At 30.9% G+C, this 21634-nt stretch overlaps 2 protein-coding genes across 2 annotated transcripts in view; both read right to left on the bottom strand.

The window, feature by feature from the left end:
• Positions 1-13504, bottom strand: part of LOC131937606 (multiple epidermal growth factor-like domains protein 6) — a gene marked incomplete at its 3' end in the record, with an annotated part of 53676 nt that extends 40172 nt beyond the window's left edge. The window contains exons 1-3 of the mRNA XM_059295160.1: positions 13392-13504; positions 12995-13129; positions 12753-12887 (exon numbers count right to left, since the gene is read on the bottom strand). Coding sequence (XP_059151143.1) covers positions 12753-12887; positions 12995-13129; positions 13392-13431 — 310 coding nt within the window. The remainder of the gene's footprint in view (positions 1-12752; positions 12888-12994; positions 13130-13391) is intronic.
• A 299-nt stretch (positions 13505-13803) lies between these two features.
• Positions 13804-21110, bottom strand: LOC131937605 (multiple epidermal growth factor-like domains protein 10). The gene is made up of 14 exons (XM_059295159.1): positions 20994-21110; positions 20708-20797; positions 20345-20360; positions 19698-19832; positions 19297-19431; positions 17393-17527; positions 15893-16027; positions 15601-15735; positions 15274-15408; positions 14982-15116; positions 14672-14806; positions 14250-14384; positions 14009-14143; positions 13804-13817 (listed from the first exon to the last, which is right to left on the bottom strand). The coding sequence occupies exons 1-14, from the start codon at positions 21108-21110 to the stop codon at positions 13804-13806; spliced, it is 1587 nt and encodes a 528-aa protein (XP_059151142.1).
• Positions 21111-21634: the final 524 nt, after the last annotated feature.

The following is a 21634-nucleotide window of genomic DNA, read 5'->3' as shown; positions in this document are numbered from 1 at the left end:
GAAAGCATATCCAATGGACGTGCTATTACAACCCGCGCGCAGATGGTCTGGCAAACTACAAGTAAAATATAGGTACCCTCTTCACATCCAATGAGAAGGGCATGAAATTATACAATTTTTATATTCACCACAAGACTTACTTTTGTTGCAGAAATCTCCTTCATAACCGGGTGATGAACAGCTCAAACAACTTCCATTGTCATTTCGACATAGTCTGTCTGTGCAGTTTTCAGAACAACGTTCAGCACACATGGATCCATATCTGCCTGGGCTACATGCTGGTAATTAAATTACTCAAATTAGATTTTTACCTTCACACTTAATGCAGTAAGAAATACGTTTTGTTTTCACGTGATATAAATACCAAACATCAACAATACCTCAACACAATAAATTAAATAATTGTAATTTAAAAACAAAAGTCAATCGACAGACAAATATCTAAACCAGCAATGTACTTGATTACTTTTAGAAAAAAAAACGACTTCATAATTTTATTTTCTCCGTGCTTTGACAATAAAACCGTTTAGGTCTACCTCCATTTTGTTTTTCTACCACCCTCTACCTTCACTATTCACCCCCCCCCCATTAGCTACGTACATTATTATCGTTCCTCTTCCTCCTAACAGGCTCTTCCCTAGTTGGCTAGATTATCCAAAAACAAAACACATTCTTTTCCAGCACTGAGCTCAGCTGGAGGTGTTGCACGCGTCATTGTGGCCGTCGGCCCGACCCCCACGTGTTCTGGGTTTGGTTTTACTTAGTTATTTTCTTATTTTCATTGTGCCAGATTTTATATGCATGTATCTGGTTACCATTGTGGCAAGTAGTTCAATAAATACCATATATATGACCTTGCTGTTATGTATTATTACTTACATACTTAACACTGTTACCCTATTCGTGGCGTAGTCCATGAGACAGTCGATAACTGATTTACTTAATTAAACTTTATACTGCCCGTGTCTTAGCAAATGGGGCTACTGAATATTTATTTGACTTAAACTATTCCTGCCAGTGACGTTATTCTACGTGGCAGTTGAGTAGACATTTCATTTACCTACTGTACAACTTTCATACTTCACAATTATCAGTCACGGAGCAGTACATACGTAATTATACACTGCATCCTTTTATTTTACTACAGGCCCTGAACCCTTGTCAGAGTCAAGGGGTCATCGGACCTGGTAATTTTTTTTTATTCTACTAAGGCTGTAAACTTTGCGCATTGAATTGACACTTAGTCATCAGACCTTAATGATAGTTATACAATACTAAAGCCTATTTTACCGATAGAGAAGCAGTACAGACCCTCCTACTGGTTGAATTTACGCATTTTACAGATTATCGCTATTATTACGGTATAAATATATTTTTACCGTTGACAAGTGCTAAAAAATTAATATTATTATTACTGAAAATATCAATCCTAATATATAAGAGCTAATGTGCGCATTTCGCTCTCTCTCTCTCTCATGTCTGAAGGCTGTGACACCAATACCTTCAGCAACATATGGGGAACTTAATGATACGGACTTCTATTGAAAATAAAACATTGGTTGTATTAAATCTATAAACAAACTTTTATTTAAAGAGGGAAAATAAAATAAAGGCTTATTCGAATATAGAAACACATGTTTAATTATGCGACCGGGAAATTGTTTATGGTTGTGACAAGAACGCAAAAAACAATGACGTCACATGACACTACGGAAAGTACACAACACTACTGGCGTCCACTTCAAATTTTAGAATATTAAGAAATAAACTATTTCATTCAAATTTGATATAGATCTATAGAGCTACTTTTCAAGTCGTACGCTGTGAAATGTGTACAATTTTTATTTTATTTTATCGACCCAAATTAATACAAATTTCTTTTAAAAAGCATCATAAATTTAATCGAACAGCCGCGTTTTTTAGCGAAATGATTTAAGTCTCAGTTTGTGCATTTAATATGGTGTTGTGTTGCCTCATAATGTAGGCTTATATAATTTGGTTTTATTTTATCTAATAAGTATTGGTAGCGTGTTATTTTAAATGTGTTGGATGTTAGCTATTTAGTTATTTCTTTGCTACTATTATCGTTCAACGTGTAGTAAAGCGCATTGCGTTTTGACCAGTAACTAGTCTTTTCCCAAACAAGTATAACATTAAAAATATAGTCCTATAATTTACTGGAAACGTGAACACATGGGTAGTCATTTAATAGATATGAATGTCACAAAAATGAAATAAAACGTGACAAACAACTAAAAAAATAATTAAAATGATTAGTTGACTGCGAGACCTAACGGTAGAGCGCTAAACTGCCATCCCGAACGTCTATAGTCCGACTGCTGTTTTAAGTCTGTAGAAAATTCTTATGTCCACCTACCCTGATGAGTACATAGTTACTTAAGGTAACGAAGAGGCGCCTAAGCATATTACTGACCACAATATCCCTTCATATGCCGAGGTCAAAGAAACAGATGAACTTTAGTTCACTTGCCCCATGGACCTAAGGGTCGAAAAGGGGAAAAAAATAATTTAAAAAATTAAATTTCTTACTTTCATTACAAAAATCTCCGGTGTAGCCAGCTATACACGAGAGGCAGCACCCATCAGTAACATTGCAGCGTAGACACTTGGAGGAACAGTTTTGTGGACATCCTTTACCAAGTGTACCTGGACTACATGCTTTACACACAAACAAAAAACAAAAAAACAAATACATAATTAAAAATAAACGCCATATACATAGGTGTTATTCTTGCATAGTGTAATTTTAGTTACTGTAGTAAAAACAGATATACCATAACACTGCTATAGTTAAGTAAGTTTTTATGAGCGTGGCTGATTATAAGATGACACGTGTTCTGATGATTTTGCCATGGTAGTGTGTATCAACAATGCTTTATGATTCCACAATGGCTTTGTCAAATTTAAACAATGCTTGTCTTGGTGGTTACTTGTGTTCATATTTCGATGTGTTGTTCTGCTATCTCAGTCAGTAGGCCCACTAATGTTTTTAGACTGTTTGAGTGATGTCATAGATCATCTGCAAAATCGAAGTCTTCAAATTGTTGAGTGAATTTCCATTGGATTCCTGTTGGTCCATTTTATTTAGTTTGTTTGTTTCATAATCCAGTCAACCAGCAAACGCCAGTTGGTTTTTTAAAGCATTTTGATAATAAGCCATTGTGTATAATTTGACATTACGATTTGTGGTTTAAGTGTTATAGATTAATATAATACACCTAATTGTCAAATTTTCCAATCTAACGCCCATTCTACTTTTTCAAAATACCTTGCGTAATCCATAAAATGTACATCTAGTTAAGAGTTCCATTACAAGTTTCACTGTATGATGATTATAAGAGGTGCATATGATGTTTACAGAAATAATATTTCTAAAATGATATCTGCCTTATCTAGTGTTCAGTGTTCAAAATTCATATACCCATGTATTTACCGCTAGTTATGACATTTTTGTAAAAGTGTATTAAATATTTTGCAGTTGAAGATGATATTAATATGTGAGTTGCGATGTCTTGCCCGGAAGTATTTTGTCATCTAAACGTTCCAGTGTACTTTTTAAATAATTATATCTGTACGTTTACTGTTTCTACAATTGCTACGTTTTTACTTTCTTGTATACAGAGTATAGAGAAAGTATTGTAATCGGCACAAAAATCACATGAAATGTTGTCAGTTTCCACTGTTTTTCTTCTTAGTACTTCACCATAAACGGAGTATAGGTCAGATTTATTACGCGTAATCGAGTCGGAAAAACTGGACTTTGCAATTCTGTCCGTATGTGTGTGTGTGTGGATGTGTGTCTGTAAACATGATAACTTGAGTACCATTATAGCTAGTTTGATGAAATTTCATATATAAGTATTATATCAAAATCGTTGATCCGTATCAACTTTTCAGCGATTTCTGATAAACGATAGTGGAACTTTTTCTACTTTGAATTTTTCAAAAGCCTGTAATTTCAGTACTTTTTCAGATAGAAAAATGAAATTTCACATACAAGTAAAGTATATAAATCTCTGCCTTTTATTACATTTTGAGTAATCCTGTTATTTCATATTTCTCAAAAAAAAAAACGCATGTGAATTTATAAAGTACTAATAATATCCCGCACTATTATGCACATTTTGTTTGGCGTTCATTTGGCGTGCAATTCTTTTTTCTTCGAGATTCTATTCTATTTTAAAAAGTAATTAAAAATGGTTTAAAATATTGTTTATATCCCGAGTTGCCATCCCCTTAGTGTTATATAAGAATATTCGAGAAATTTTAGGGGAGATCACTCCCGGTTTATTTTAGAAGTATAAGCACGCGTCGGTATTTGTGAAGTGCACATAGTTTAATAGGCTGGTAAATAAAGTCTGATCTATAGTATAATGCCATGTTTTTGTAACATATACTTTAATTGTGTTTTATGGATAAACCTTAAAAGAAATTTTGATTAATTGAACACATATTCGTGTATCAGTTAATTTTTAAAAAAATAATTATTTAATCAAAACTAAAACATAATGGGTCTAGATAGATCCAAATATTTACAGATTTAAGTTTACGACTTACGTTCAGCACAGTAGTCTCCTGTGAATCCAACAACACAACCATCACAAACTCCACTGACCGGATCACATGTAGAATTGTAGCAATTGTGTGAACAGTTTTGTGTACAGTTAGATCCATAATAGCCGTGTGGACAACCTTTATTGTACATTTTAAAATATATTAGTTATTAAAACACTATGTTAATCTTATGTAATTGATAATAGGTTGCATATATTTTTAATGGAAATATTAAGCTTTAAATTATAATTTTGTTTCATTCTTCAATATATTGATATAACGAAACCGAAATATTTTCAAAAACAAAGAGAAGTACAGTAGCCATGGCTATATTTGCACTATTAAGAAATTATTATACGGTTAATTCTCGAATATTTCGTGGTGTCATTGCAATAATGCAATTAAAATTGCATCCTTTCACTCACCACAATACTTACATTGGTCACAGTAATCTCCTTGATAGCCTGGTGAACAGCTCAAACAAACACCAGTTGTAGTTTGACATAGACCTTTTTCGCAGTTTTCAGAACAACGTTCACGACACGCATATCCATATGTGCCTGGGCTACATGCTGGTGATTAAATTAGTTAAATTAGTTTTTTACCTTCCCTCTTAGACCAAACATAGTGTGTTCTGGAGTTGTAACTACTATACATTAGAAAAAATTTTGAAGACAAACACAATAAATAAAAGCACATTTGCATGTACAATGTTAATTATTTATTTGAAGAAAAAAAAAACGAAAAGCTACGCCAGGCAACGTACTTTACTCTTTAATAGTATTTATTCAAATGCATACACTTTTCATTCATTAGTAGAAACAGCTTGCTTACTTTGATTACAATAATCTCCACTGTAGCCAGCCCTACAACCCTGACATCGCCCATCAATAGCATTGCAGTGGGATGCTAAACACATCTCAGGACAGCTTTGTGAACACATCTCACCAAATGTACCATGACTGCAGTCTATTATACATAAAAAATAAAACTATTATATAATTATATAATTGACCATAAACATATTCTACACTTTTGTTTAGTATAATATTTTATTTAGTTTGAGCAGCAAAACATTTGAATGAAATGTCAATATGCCTGTACTTATAACATTTAAAGTCAATGGCCGATTATAATGTTAATTAGCTTTAACATAGCTTAAAACTTTATCTACATATATTTTGACGCATTGTAGAGATTGCTCACCATCCGATTCTTTTTGGTTCACTGAGTTGACACTTGGACAACATACTAGAGATTGTGGCTACTTTTTAAACGTTAAGCCACGTCAGTAGCGTAGCGAGGGGGGGGGGGACATATGTCCCCGGGCGCCGATCTTAGGGGGCGCCAAAATGGGTTGGAAAAAAAATTGAAACGTTGAGGGGGTGCAAATTGAAAGTTTGAGGGGGGGGGGGGGTGCAAATCAAAATCTCGACGGGGGGTGCAAATCGAAAAGTTTGTCCCCGGGCGCCGGGAAGGGTCGCTACGCCTCTGAGCCACGTCAGTCCTGTATCAATATCTCTTTTCGAATAAACTTTTTCGTGACATTTTTGGCGTACTATGTTTTCAGTGTATGCAAATTTCAATCCAGTGCATGCTGTTGTGTTATTAATTGTGTTTCTTTAGGGGTGCCGTATCCAACAACTTCACATGCCCTATCCAGCAAAACTTCACTTTATATTTTATTCTCAACTATTCGGCAGATTTTAAAGAGATATATTGTTCATTTTCTCTTTCCAATATATTTTGCAGATATGACTTAAAAACCTAGTTATTTAAATTGTAATAGCATAATTTTTAGTGTTAGTTTTTAGGTTATACAATAAAAAGTGAAAAAAAGTAATTGTTTACCTTCAGCAATAAAAATAATTGTTATTGTTATAACACTGGTCTTAATTATCTAACGTCTCTCTCATTATCGTCCTTGGTAGGTTCTTTTTTTTTTAAATCTTTTTTTTTTAAATTGTAAAGTGCTTTCATTAAAGTGCATTCAATGAAATGTAATCTCCGTGCTATGTTGACTCAGTATCACTCGAGATTTTATTAAGTTTGTGAACAAAAATCCATACTCAAATTGTGTCTTGATAAATTATTGCAAATCCTGATTTTACGATAGGTTTTATCAGTAATTAATACATAAGGTATAATGACTTTTATTCGTCAAATTTTCCGCGATTAGGCCAAAACAATTTACAAATGGCAAGTTTGCATAAAACACTAATCGTCCATTGTTAAAACTAAATCGCTATAATTGAATAATACTCAAAAATAAAGAATATCAGTATGTAATTATGAAATGACAATGAAACATTGTTAAAAAACGGAATCACTTTATCGTAATTTTCGGTGACCATCATTTCCACGACGTCGGTAAAAAAGTAGGTCAAGCTAAACGCTAAATTATGACAGCCTGGAATATAATCGTGAAAAAAAGCAGCAAAAAAGTATGAGTGGAAAAATTAGTAAAGCAAACAAAAGCACTCCAAATGCTGAAGAGCAAAATGAATGGCGTGTGTTTAGAGCATGATAGCAGTTAAACAATATTACTTTTATCACAAAATGGTCCACGTAATCCAACTTTGCATTTGCTACAGTGACCATTGAAGGGATCACATACTTGTTGATCACATTTCTCTGAGCAGTGTAGAGAACAATTTTGTCCATACAATCCACTGGAACAAACTGCCGTCACAAAATAAATTATGTATTCAGACTTTGAAATAATATGTTATTTAGCATAAATTATTTTTATATTAAATCAAGTTAATTGACTTATCAAAAAGCATGCGTTACATAAATTTAAAAAACTTCAAAGTAAAACAATTTTTTAAGATCGAAACAATACCTTTATCACATTTGTCTCCCATATAGCCAATGTTACAACTTTGACAGAACCCGTTGATTGAATCACATTCATTGTTTCTACAGTTAGCTGGGCATGACAGTGAACAGTTGTATCCAAACCAACCTTTATTACATGCTGTTGACAAAAATAATACATATACATTTTCGTGATTTCTAAAGTAGAATTATAATTAGAAACATGCTAGAAATCTTGTACACAAATATAAAATTCCATTAAAATATTGCACAGTTAAAGTGTACAACTCTCACAGTAGGCCTACTATGAATTACATTCGTCTTCATAAGTTCCTGGGCAACAATATTGGGAAAAGAAAAAAAATTGTATCTGGGACACAGAAGAATTTGAATAAATAAAAAAAATGTATAAGAGGCCCATTTTATGGAGGGATGAGCAAATCATTTTTACCTTTAACTGCAATTGCGTAAAAAATATTTTTAACACTCAGAATCCTTTATTAATCTAACGGGCTGATAAATATTATAAATAGTGTGAAAATGGCATATTAACTTTTAGATAACGGCTTTTAAGTCACCATTTTGTTTTGCAAACACATCTTTAATATTTGATTTTTCAACAAACCCTCTTCACAGAAGTGTCCCTTAAATCCAACAACACAACTGACACAAGCTCCATTGACTGGATTACACGTAGAGTTGAAGCATTTAGGTGAGCAGTTTTTCTTACAATTGTATCCAAAGAGGCCTTGTTGACATTCTATTAGATTTTTTTTAAATTTAAAAATATATTATTTTAAAATATATAAATGTAAGTCAATGTATAATATGTTGTCAATACAGGTTTTAAACTATTAACATTAAGATGATTCAACATATTATTGAGATGTCTTGTGACTAATAAATGATAATACAAAAACAATAATACCTTTGTCACAAAAATGTCCTAAAAATCCATCTCTGCACCTGATACATATTCCACTTGCAGGATCACATGAGTTGTGGTCGCAGTTTTTAGAACATTTCATGGAACAGTTGTGTCCATAATATCCACTGGGACAAACTACCAAAATGACGAAATTTTAAAAAACAACTCAATTTTAAACTTTTAGTTTCCGTGAAGCCAAAAAAAAAAAAAAAATTGTAAATCAACTAATAAACATATTTTTGTAACAAAAAAGTTTTTTTATATTAACACAGTACCTTTATCACACCTTTCTCCAAAGTAGCCATCTTTACAATTCTTACATAACCCATTGATTGGATCACATTTCTTGTTTCTACAGTTATCTGGGCATGTCTGTGAACAGTTGTATCCAAACCAACCAGAGTCACATGCTGTTGACAGACATTTGACTAGTAGTCGTTTCTTATTTCTTTAAATAAATTATCTGTTTTAAATGTATGGCTTGAAATTAGAATATAAACTTGATAACTTCAGCTTACTTTTGTTGCAGAAATCGCCTTTAGAACCTGGAACACAACTGGAACAGAATCCATTTGTAACATTGCACAGTGAAAGTGTACAATTTTCAGAGCATTTGGAGTCGCAATTGTATCCATATGTTCCTGGACTGCATTCTTGTATAAAAAAAAGTTATTATTTTTTCGTTTTTTTCATTTGCGTTTATATTTGCGTTTAAATTTACGTTTTCTTTTATGTTTGCATTTATGTTTTCGTGCGCGTTCATGTATATGTTTGCGTATTCGTTTGCGTTTAAGTGTGTCTTTCTGTTGGAATTTATGTGAGTTTAAGTTTGTGTATATGTTTCTATTTGCGTTTCCTTTTGCGCTTATGTTTGCGTTTATATTCATGTTATGTTTCCATTTTAATTTGCGTATTTATTTGCATTTACGTTCGCATTTATGTGTTTATTTCCATTCTTTCTCAAACGTCCATGATTATATATAGAGACCTTACAGGATAAATTGTATATATATATTCCGCAAAACCGTGGGAGCGCATGGGATGTCAAGGCCATCGACAGATAAGTTTATCTCAAATGCCAGCGCAGGGCCTGGATGATAGTTCTAATACGGATAGTCTACGCTGTAAAAATGAAATGAACTGCGTATATAATGCTTTTGGCGGACTAGGGGAATCATTGTTGACAAGCATATAATAAATGAAAGTCCACTCTCTCGCCATTGTGACATTTTAAAAAATATTTTAATAATTAAACATAAATTTAATTTGATTTTTAAAAAAATCAATATTTATTAATTCTAAAAACATAGGTCATCACTATGCACTGATACTATAGTTTATTAGTATCGTAAGTTAGTAATTAATGCAAAGAGTATTAGCTTACATTTATTTACCTGCTTTTTCTCTTTTGAAATAATTTAATTTTAACAAAATTTTATCACCTTAATTTTATAAAAAAACTAGTTGTTATCGACTACGCTTTGCTCCAACCATTTATAGCCATTACTTAATTTAAATGTTAATACATATTTGTTGCTTTGTTTACAAAATGTTTTAAGAAAAATAAACATCATTTCATTATGCTATGCTCAAAGAACTGCAACACGTACACATTGACAGGATTCTAAAAAATATCTTTCACAGTACCTGCCATACGGGATAAAAAAGATCGTTACACAAATTAAATATTTCTCAGAGTCAAATAGTTAAACAGAGAAACGCTAGTTACATACTTTCCATCTCAAGGTTATTCGCCCCTAGATCATTAATTTCCTCACCACCTCGAGTAATTACCCCACTACTGAAAACATATTATAATAATATCTATACCTTTCCTTCCCCATAGCCATCTGCCAATCACTAGCCATGTCGCTAACCAAAAAATTATGCTGATCCTTAACTTGTATTCAGTCCCTAATTTTTTATTACATACTATCCTGAATATCACCAATATCAGTATAATTATTCGTGTCCTTACGTTTATGTTTACGGTAGCCATTACCGTTACGATTTACTCTTACTCTGACCTTTACCGGTACCGTTGACGATGGGTTGCTGTTGCCTTAACCAATGGGTAATTATCAGATGGCAAGAAATGTTCATCTGCAGTTTGAGAGACTGATATTACAATGTTATGACCTAATTTATTTTTCAATAAAAAAGAACTGCAACATATTTGTTATCAAAATTTTAGATCGCAGGAGTGTAGTGAGTTAAAACAATAGAAAAAGCAACACTTGATTTCACACGTTTTACAAAAAAGAACAAATATAAATGATAGCATCATACATATATACAAAAAATTTCTTACTTTCTTGACAGAAGTCTCCCTTATATCCTGGTTTACAACTGTGACAAACTCCATTTGTAGCATTACAAGTTGAATTAATACATGTGTCCGAACAGTCTTTAATACATTTATATCCATATTTTCTTGTTAGACATTCTAAAATTAATTTTAAATAAACGTATTTCAATCTACCAGATTAGTACATGCTACTCACAAAGGTTTTAAAATATAAATACACTTTTAAATTTTATAATGTATACAGACTAGTACATTTCATTGTGTGTAAATTTAAATATTTTAAAATTCTGGCGTCTATTTGATCATATTTAAATTTATTCCTACCTTTATTACAATTGTTTCCAAACCATCCATCCTTACATTTGTCACATTTGCCACTGACATGATGACATTTACCCCCCTTACAATTTTTCGAACACGATTGTGAGCAATTAGTCCCGTAAAACCCAGTGGAACAATCTGAAAACAAAGCAAAACAAATTAGTATAAATCTATTTTAAATATTATTGTCTTTAAAAATAAAGTGATTAAAAGCAGTAGGGTATTATTGTCGTAGTGTCATTAAAGATATTAAATTGTTGAAATACATTAAGCCTACAAGAAAAGTGTGCTAGTGAACTAGTGTTGTTTTTATTATATAAGTAATAAACTAATTATTTTTTTCAACTTACTTTCACGACAGTTGTCACCCTTATAACCAGGCATACAGCTATGGCAAATTCCACTTACAGCATCACAAGTTGCATTAGTACAGGTCTTTGAACAGTTTCTCATACAATTACAACCAAATTTACCTTTTGAGCATGCTGAAAACAATTTAAATATTTTGAGAGCTGAATTATCTGTTTTTTAAAATAACCAATTTTTCACATCTAACAAGGATGTATCACCAGTATTAGGTAATGTAAAATTTAACGAAAACACCAAAGTACTTGTGTTGCAAAATTCTCCTTTCCAACCATCTCTACATGAAGAACAATGGCCACTGAATGGATCACATGATGCACCAGCACAATTTTTGGAACAGGATAGTGAACAGTTTTCCCCATATTGGCCTTGTAAACATACTTGAAATAAAGATAAAAGAAATATTAATTAGTAGTCAATGGTTATATGTATACCATTTCCTAATAACGGAAGTAAGACTTTTTAAAAAATCCTTGGTCGTAGTCTTTTTATATAATTATCCATAAATATGGGTCTATTTTAGTATTTAAATTAAAATATTGTTATCTGCTTACTATAAATAAGATTCACCATGTTACACTGCTTTTTTTTCATCTAACTTCGAGTATAACACTATATACCATATTGTTAGCTTAAGACTTTATTATTCGTGCATATAGTACAGCCCAAACAACACGTTTTCCATCCAGACTCATTCATAGAAAACTTCCTGACCTAAGCAACGTTCTGCACAGTAAGCAGAGATTTGACATTCAAGGGACATCACAATGTTATATGTAATACAAGGGAAGAACCAGTAACTAACAGGACATAAAATAATACAGCTAGTGGACTTTTAAACAAAATTACACTATTTCACGCATTGCAAAATTATGGCCTAATTATACTTTTAAAATGTTTATTTTATGATAAAAGTAAATAAATAAATATGAGTTATTGATTGGCATACTTTTGGTAAAAAATGCATTACTCTAAACAAATTATGCCATTAACTATAAATCAAAATAGAAATTTATTACACTAAATATATATATATATCTACCTTTATCACAATTATTTCCACGGAAGCCATCTTTACAAATTTCACATGTCCCATAAACATGGTCACACACATTGTCTTTACAGTTGTCTGGGCATGGCATTAAACAATTGAATCCAAACATGCCTGGCTCACAACCTGTTACAAGTGACAAGTTTATCAATATATTATCTTAAAAAGTGGTTGGCTATAACTAGCAAACATGTGCGCAATGGTTCTTACATGTGAAAAATGTCATAACATCTAGTGAACTATTAAAGAAGTTATGGGTTATTCATAAAGTAGTGAATTTTTCTACCATGTAACTGAGTTCATAGATCTATCAACATTCCATAATCACATACATCTTAAATTTTAAATCTTAAATATTATTTTCAACATTTTAAATGTCTCACTTTGATTACAGAATTGTCCTTGATACCCTGGCTGACAACTCAAACATACTCCATCTGTAGGGTTACACAGGCAGTGTGCACAGTTATTAGAACATTGGTGAGTGCAGTTGTCTCCATATCTACCAGGACTACAAGCTAGAGAAACAAAAGCAAACATTATCTTTTATTTAATAGTAAATATAAATTTTAGAAGTTATGTATGGCCTGTGATTTTTTTAACAAACAAAATTACATAATCTTACTTTCTTGACAGTATTCTCCCATATATCCTGGTCGACAGCTGTGACAAACTCCATTTACAGCATCACATTTTTCATTAGCACAGGAATCTGAACAGTTTTTTGTGCAGTTGTGTCCAAACTTTCCAAGTGGACATTCTAACAAAAGATGCATTTATTATTTACAGCTGTATTCGTAATATAATTTACAATATTCAATTAAAAAACTGAATTTAAATAAGATTATTCTCTGAATAATAATAAACCTGTTCCAAAGTAAATAATAACACTACATTCAGTAAAAAATTGAATATATTAAAGCTTTAAAAAAATAAAGAAAACACAAAGTAACATTAAAACATGTTACTCTACTAGCATATTCTAACAACACAAAGATTCTCATGCAACTTTATTGGTTTACCTTCTTGACAAAATGTGCCTGTCTTTCCATTTTTACACATCAAGCAATGACCACTGACTGGTTCACATGTATTGTGTTCACATCCAAATGAACAAGAACTTGAACAGTTTTGTCCATAATAACCAGTAGAACAAACTGTTGATGAAAAATGTAGTCAAATATTTAACGGGGATTTTGTACTAAGAGCACGTGTCTTACTAAAGGTGTCAGTATCCTAGACACACAGTTTTTGATTCGTTAATTTGAAAAAAAAAAAAACAACAACTAAATAAGTGCTTATCTAATAGATCAACTCTACTACGTTGGTGACTAAACTAATTCTGTATATACTAATAAAAAAAAACAACTATGTTTAATGTTTTAATGCTCTAATTGTTAACAATTAGGCCTATATTTTGAACCACAAACTATGTTAAAAAACCAAACCTGCATCAAATCAGTATATTATATTATTTTAAACATTTAGAAAAAAATAATTACAGTTCATTGGGTAAGAAAACTTTAGTATTTAAAATGGAAATGATTATTTGAAAAAGCAGTAACAAGGTTTTTAAAAAAATGAAATAATGCAATTAAAATTTGGGGGAAAATAATTTTGTCCAAAATAAATGCAATACCTTTATCACACCGATCTCCCATATACCCATTTTTACAACTTTGACACAATCCACTAATTGGATCACATTGATTGTTTTTACAGTTGTCTGGGCATGTCTGTGAACAGTTGAATCCAAACCATCCAGTGTTGCATGCTGTTGACAAAAACTTTAATAGTATTCATGTCATGATTTTGAAATAAGTAGTTTTGTTATGCTGAGGACATTAATTTATAATACAAACTTAATATTTTAGGCCTACTTTTATTGCAGAAATCTCCTATAGAACCTGGAACACAACTGTAACAGAATCCATTTGTGGAATTGCACAGTGAAAGTGTACAATTTTCAGAGCATTTGGAGTCACATTTGTATTCATAAGTTCCTTGCCTGCATTCTTGTAAAAAATGTTTTTATTAGTCAATTACTTTTACTTAACAATAATTAAACAGTTTGAAAAATGAATTTCAGAAAAAGATTGATCTTTTTTTTTTACAATTTTATGTTAAGGCAGTCTGCTTCATTTTAAATTATAACTGTGAAATTAAAAAAAATAATTATATACTTAACATTAACCTTCATCTGTATTTAAATATAAATATATAAATTTCATTAGTAATTTAAATAGAAAAAATATCTTTTTTTGTTTTTTACCATTGAAATATATAACAGTTTTAAACTAACTTTCTTCACATTGTTCTCCCCTGAATCCAACAACACAACTGGCACAAGCTCCACTGACTAGATCACATGTAGAGTTGAAGCAATTAGATGAGCAGTTTTGTGTACAATTATATCCATAGTAGCCTTGTGGACATTCTGTAAGATATTTATTTTAATTTTAAAATTTGTTATTTTTTTAATATTATGTAAAAGTCATTTTAAAGAGATATAAAATCACAATACATATTTAGAAATCATGTGTTTTTATATGCTTTAAAATATTATTTGGACTTCATGTGGCTAATATATGTTAAAGGTAAAGCAGTAATACCTTGATCACAAGATTGTCCTAAAAATCCATCTTTGCACCTGATGCATTGACCAGTGAAAGGATCACATGCATTTTTGTCACATTTATCAGAACATGGCTTTGAACAGTTTAGACCGTAATATCCACTAGAACAAACTGCCCAAAGGAAATCAGAGAAAATTGTTGAATTTTATTTAGACTTTTAGTTTACCTGTATCAAACATTTTAAAATGTAAAGTTAGTTAATTTAATATTTGGGAAAAAAATTATATAAAACAAAATTCTTTTTATTATTTAACGAATAGCACAGTACCTTTATCACACTTATTTCCAAGATAGCCATCATTACAGTTCTGACAAAACCCATTTATTGGATCACATTGATTGTTTTTACAGTTGTCTGGGCATGTCTGAGAACAGTTGTATCCAAACCATCCATTGTCACATGCTGTTCAAAGAAATATTACAATATAACATTTAATTTTTTTTCTAATTGAACATCATATTAATAGTTTGATAACTTATAAAGTTACTTTTATTGCAGAAATGTTCCTTTCAACCAGGGACACATTTTTAATGTGCTTCAAATGTAATTTAATTTGCATTTGACTAATACATGTAAATAGTAAAGCAGTATTACCTTGGTCACAAAATTGTCCTAAAAATCCATCTTTGCACCTGATACATCGACCAGTGAAAGGGTCACATGAATTGTGTTCACATTTATCAGAACATTTCATGGAACAGTTTTGCCCATAATATCCACTTGAACAAACTGATAAAATAGAATGAGAGAAAGTTATTATATTTTAAACAGTTAGTTTCCATGTACAAAGCATTTTAAAATATAATATTACTTTTTAATTGAGAATAAAATATTAAATCATAAGTTTTAACCCAAAAATAAATATTTTATGATTTAAAAAATATACCTTTATCACACCTGTCTCCAACATAGCCATCACTACAATTCTGACAAAACCCATTTATTGGATCACATTGTTTGTTTCTACAATTGTCTGGGCAGGTCTGTGAACAGTTGAATCCAAACCATCCAGTGTCGCATGCTGTTGACAAAACAATTACCTGTTATCTAATCTTTACTTAAAATATAGTTTTGTGTTTTAAAACAAGTTATTTTGAATTCATGTGATTAACATATGATACCGGTTAAGGAATAATAATTTTAAGGTACCACTAGCTTCTATGTACCATTGAAGATAGCACTAGCAGTGTTGCATTTATAAATAAACTTTAAGTTAAAAAATAATTATGAAGACAAAAACTTTTATATTTGTGTGAAAATATATATTTTATGTTGTAGTCCACTCAGATGTTATATAAATGCACAATGTAAGTTCTAAGAAAGGGATAGAGAACATTACATAAATTCGATAGTGAATTATATCAGTCAGGTTTGTATATTAAACTCGTATGAACCCTAGAGACTGGCTCACCTCACTCCTGGGGTTCGATAGAGCCATTGTAACGAACCACAGGTTAGATTGATGTTCATGATTAAACTTAAAAGAAAGTTATCTTTAAAAAAAAAACTTTAAAAAAAACTAATTTACTTTGATTGCAGAATTTTCCTCTATAACCTGGCACACAGCTGTAACAAATTCCATTGGTAGTGTTACACATTGAATGCACACAATTTACAGGACATTCATAAACATTTTCTTTCTTTATACCTGGGTATATTTGAAAAATATGAAAAGAACATATATATTGTGTAATTATATCTACTGTCTACTACACTTTAATTGTAATTAATCTATATTCCATTTTCTGAGGCAAACGTCTTTTATAATATTGTTTTACATTCTCTTCTTTTTAAGAACATGAAGTTGATGAAGTTTTTCCTGCTATAGTTCTGCTAATTTTAATAAGCACAAAACAGAGACATGTTATTTTAGATAACATGTTGAAACTTTTAAAATGAAATTTCAATTCGTGTTTACTTACTTTCATTACAAAACTTCCCTTGAAAATTTGCAATACAACCAAAGCAATATCCATTTATAGAATCGCAAATTGAAAATAGACAATTTTTCGGACAACCAGAAGAACACTCATATCCAAAAGTACCTCGCCTACATTCTGACAAAAGACACATAGAAATGTTTAATAAATCATTTTAGCTATAGCGAAAAGATAACTGAATGTGCTACTACTTTTTCTAACTTGACATACTTTTCGATAAGATAGTGAATAAACTTTCCCACAATACCACTACAGAAATAAAGATATTTATTAAGAATGGAAAAAAAACAGCTAGGACAGTTTTGAGAAAATAAAAACTGAACCTTAAAATACAAAGAGATAAACTTTAAAATGAAAAGATACAAAATATTATTAATTATAGTCAAATCATAGAACTACTAAGCGCATTGATAGTATTCTTACACCAAGTAAAAAAATAACCTCACCGTGTTCACAAAGATTACCAGTGTGCCCTATAGCACAACTGTCACAATAACCAGTTTCCCCATCACACTTATCTTCTGCACAACCTTCTGGGCATTTACGTGAACAATTATAACCAAACCATCCTACACTGCAGGCTGGAGTAAAACAAATCAATAAAATGGGTTGGTTTAAAAATTTGGTTTGTTTTTATGTTACATTTAAAAATGGGAAAATAAAAACTCAATGAACCAACATTATCTGCAGATTTAGTTTTCGCCCACAAATGACGTCTCGTTTTTTTAGCCCCATGTTTCACAACCTCCCCCAAATGACCAATCCCCCCTCTATAAAATTATGTCAGACTATAGGGCCTACCTCTCTACCATAGTTTGAAACTTCTCTTATGTTTTAAATTTATTGTGATTTTCATCCATTTAATTGCATTTGTTGACACATCAGTAAAATACGAGTGCCGTTAAAGGAGGGGGAAAATCTATTTGTTTTAAGCTGAAATACGAGCTTCTTGACTTTGAGCAACATTTACCATCCATGCATTTAGCAATCTGAATCAAATACTATCTAATTCGTGCATGAATATCGTGTCCACTCTGGTCCTTTGCCAGAGCAGTTTCAAGTAATAACCACCGTTAGATGTGACAATATTTCTGCAAATGTGTATCCCGCGAATTGAAAATTCTTCTTCTCTAACTATGTGTCTATCTTAAACTTCTTTCATCGAAATAATGGCAGAAGTGGTTATAGGGTAAATCAATCCAGCAACCTCATTTGTAGGTGGCGCCATCTTCCTTTCAACCCTGTTAAACCAACTTCCACCAACTTTATTATCAAAAAAAAAATAAATCATGACATATGTTACTGAGATGTGTACCTAAAATTTTTCTCTGAGCTACCGTCATATGTCAACACTTATATTGGGTTAATCCGATTCACACAACTGTTTTTTATACCATCAAATTCATGTATAGTAATTTCTCAAAATCAAGTCCATGACTAAATGGTGTGCATGAAGTATGCATACAAGAGCTGATTGATATGTATTTTGGGCCGGAGCTAAATACAATGCGTAGACATAAACATTTAAAAGGATGTGCATAAATAACATGTTATTTTTTTCTCTTTATTTTTATTGTGATGATGGAAAGGATTTACTTCAACAAGTAATACGTGTCAACCTGCTATGCAAAATGTAGGCCCTTAACTGGATTTGCTTTCATATCAAGGACAAACTACTTGGCAGCATTAAATCATAGTTAAGCATAACGTTTTGAAAAAAAAAGGTTTTGTAACGAATACAGTAAGATAAGTTGTTTTTTCATTAGTTTTTCTCTATAGCTAGCAAGTAAACATACTAAATTTAGAAAACATTGATGAATTTAAAAAAAATACGTGGGAAAATTTAATAAATCATACATTTTAACATAACTTTTTATGTGGTAAGCATAGGCCTTTACAATTATTGATAGAAGGTCTAATACAAGGCTGAAGATACTGTAATGAAAATATTACTTGTGTTTAAAGTATTGACTTTTTCTACCCTGTAACATAATCAATAGCTCAGTGAGTTCTTATTTTAGATAATAGATCTATAACATTCAACAATTATATCTAAAATTTAAATTCTTAATTATATTATTTTATAAATTTTAATGGCTCACTTTGATTACAAAATTGTCCTTGATACCCTGGCTGACAACTCAAACATACTCCATCTGTATGGTTACACAGGGAGTGTGCACAGTTTTTAGAACATAGGTGCATGCAGTTGACTCCATATCTACCAGGGCTACATCCTAGATAAGCATAAAAAATTACTTTTTATTTAGTAATAAATATAGCTTTGAGAAGATAAATAAATAGGCATGTAGGGCTTCTGAGGTTTTAACACAACAGTATATTATCTTACTTTCTTGACAGTAGTCTCCCATATATCCTGGTCGACAGCTGTGACAAACTCCATTTACAGCATCACACTTTTTATTAGCACAGGCATCTGAACAGGTTTTTGTGCAGTTGGGTCCAAACCTTCCAAGTGGACATTCTAACAAAAGATGAATTTATTATTTACAGCTATATTATTAATATAATTTACAATATTCAATTTAAAAAAAAACTGAATTTAAATAAGATTATTCTCTGAATAATAATAAACCTGTTCCAAAGTAAATAATAACACTACTTCCATCCAAAATAAATATATTAATGCTTTTAAAAATAATAGTTTAAAAAAAAAACCCACAAAGTAACATTAAAACATGTTACTCTACTTGCATATCTAACAATTATTATGCAACATTATTGGTTTACCTTCTTGACAAAATGTGCCTGTCCTTCCATTTTTACACATTAAGCAATGGCCACTGACTGGTTCACATGTATTGTGTTCACATCCCAATGAACAAGAACTTGAACAGTTGTGTCCATAATAACCAGTAGAACAAACTGTTGATTAAAATATATTCAAATATTCGTTAATTTGAAAAAAACTAAATAATTGCTTATCTAATAGATGAACTCTACTATGTTGCTGACTAAATTAAGTCTGCTTCCATTAATTAGGAACAAAACCGATGTTGTTATGTTTTAACGCTCTAATTGTTCACAATAAAATTAGATTTTGAACGACAAACTACAATAAAAAAATAATAAAATTTAACTTGTACTAATTCAGTATTATTTTACAATAACATAACATTTTAAAAAAATATTTACAATGCATTTAGCCAGATACTATTTGTCTTTACAAAGGAAATTATTATTTGGAATAGCTGTAACAAGGTTAAGGAAAAAAAAAATTGGGAGAAAAATTGATTTTGTTCAAAATGAAAGCAATACCTTTGTCGCACCAATCTCCCGTATACCCATCTTTACAATTTTGACACAATCCACTAATTGGATTACATTGTTTGTTTTTGCAATTGTCTGGGCATGTCAGTGAACAGTTGTTTCCAAACCAGCCAGTGTCACATGCTGTTGACAGAAATATTACAATATAATAATTGATTTATTTGACATTTAACATCATATTAATAGTTTGATAACTTGCAAACTTACTTTTATTGCAGAAGTGTCCTTTATAACCAGGGACACAACTGAAACAGGATCCGTTTGTGACATTGCATAATGAAAGTGTGCAATTCTCAGAACATTTGAAATCACATGTGTCTCCATATTAAGTTTCAATACATATTAAAATAATTGTTATCAATATGTTTTAACATATTATTTAGATTCCTAGTGGCTAATACATGATTATAGTTAAGAAGTAATACCTTGGTCACAAAATTGTCCTAAAAATCCATCTTTGCACCTTATACATTGACCAGTGAAAGGATCACATGAATTTTGGTCACATTTATCAGAACATGGCATTGAACAGTTTTGTCCATAATATCCACAGGAACAAACTGTAAAAATAGAATGAGAAAAAGTTATTATATTTTAAATACTTATTTTCCATGTACCAAGCATTTTAAATATATACATAGCATTAACCCTCATCTGTATTTTAATATAAATATATTGAATTCATTTGTAAATTATATAGAAAAAAATTACTTTTTTGTATTTTGCAATTTAAATATGTAACAGTTTTCAACTAACTTTCTTCACATTGTTTTCCCCTGAATCCAACAACACAACTGACACAATCTCCACTGACAAGATCACAAGTAGAGTTGAAGCAATTAGATGAGCAGTTTTTTGTACAGTTATATCCATAGTGGCCTTGTGGACATTCTTTAAGACATTTTTATTTTAAAAAGGTGTTCATATTTTTAATATTCTGTAAAAGTCATTTTAAAGAGATATAATTTTGCAATACTTGTTTTAAATCGTGTGTTTTTATATGCTTTAAAATATCATTTAGACTTCATGTGGCTAATATATTTTAACAGTAAAACAATAATACCTTGATCACAAAATTGTCCTAAGAATCCATCTTTGCACCTGATACAATAACCAGTGAAAGGATCACATGAATTTTGTTCACATTTATCAGAACATTGTGTGGAACAGTTTTGTCCATAATATCCACTAGAACAAACTGTCAAAGCAGTATGGGAGAAAGTTATTATATTTTAAACACTTAGTTTACATATAATAAACATTTTAAAATAAAATAATAGTTAAATTCGTAATTGGTAATAAAATATTAAAACATAACTTTAAACAGAAATAAATATTTCCAGATAAAAAATACCTTTATCACACCTGTCTCCAACATAGCCATCAATACAATTCTG

The sequence above is a fragment of the Physella acuta genome, unplaced genomic scaffold (genome assembly GCF_028476545.2).
Source record: "Physella acuta isolate Inbredline_101_S28 unplaced genomic scaffold, ASM2847654v3 ptg000214l, whole genome shotgun sequence".
Classification (NCBI taxonomy): domain Eukaryota; kingdom Metazoa; phylum Mollusca; class Gastropoda; family Physidae; genus Physella; species Physella acuta.
The sequence above is the reverse complement of the archived record's forward strand: the minus strand, read 5'-3'. Positions and strand labels throughout refer to the sequence as shown.

Bases quoted from the DNA above. Each gene is read 5' to 3' on its own strand.
- LOC131937605 (XM_059295159.1), bottom strand. From the start codon at position 21,110: ATGGATATAACTGTACAAAAAACTGCTCATCTAATTGCTTCAACTCTA. The intron at 15,117-15,273 runs GTACTGTGCTAT...TCCTTTGGGCAG, and splicing joins TGGAAATAAGTGTGATAAAG to TTTGTTCTAGTGGATATTAC. The intron at 14,144-14,249 runs GTAGGCCTAAAA...TTTTGTCAACAG, and splicing joins AGGAGATTTCTGCAATAAAA to CATGCAACACTGGATGGTTT.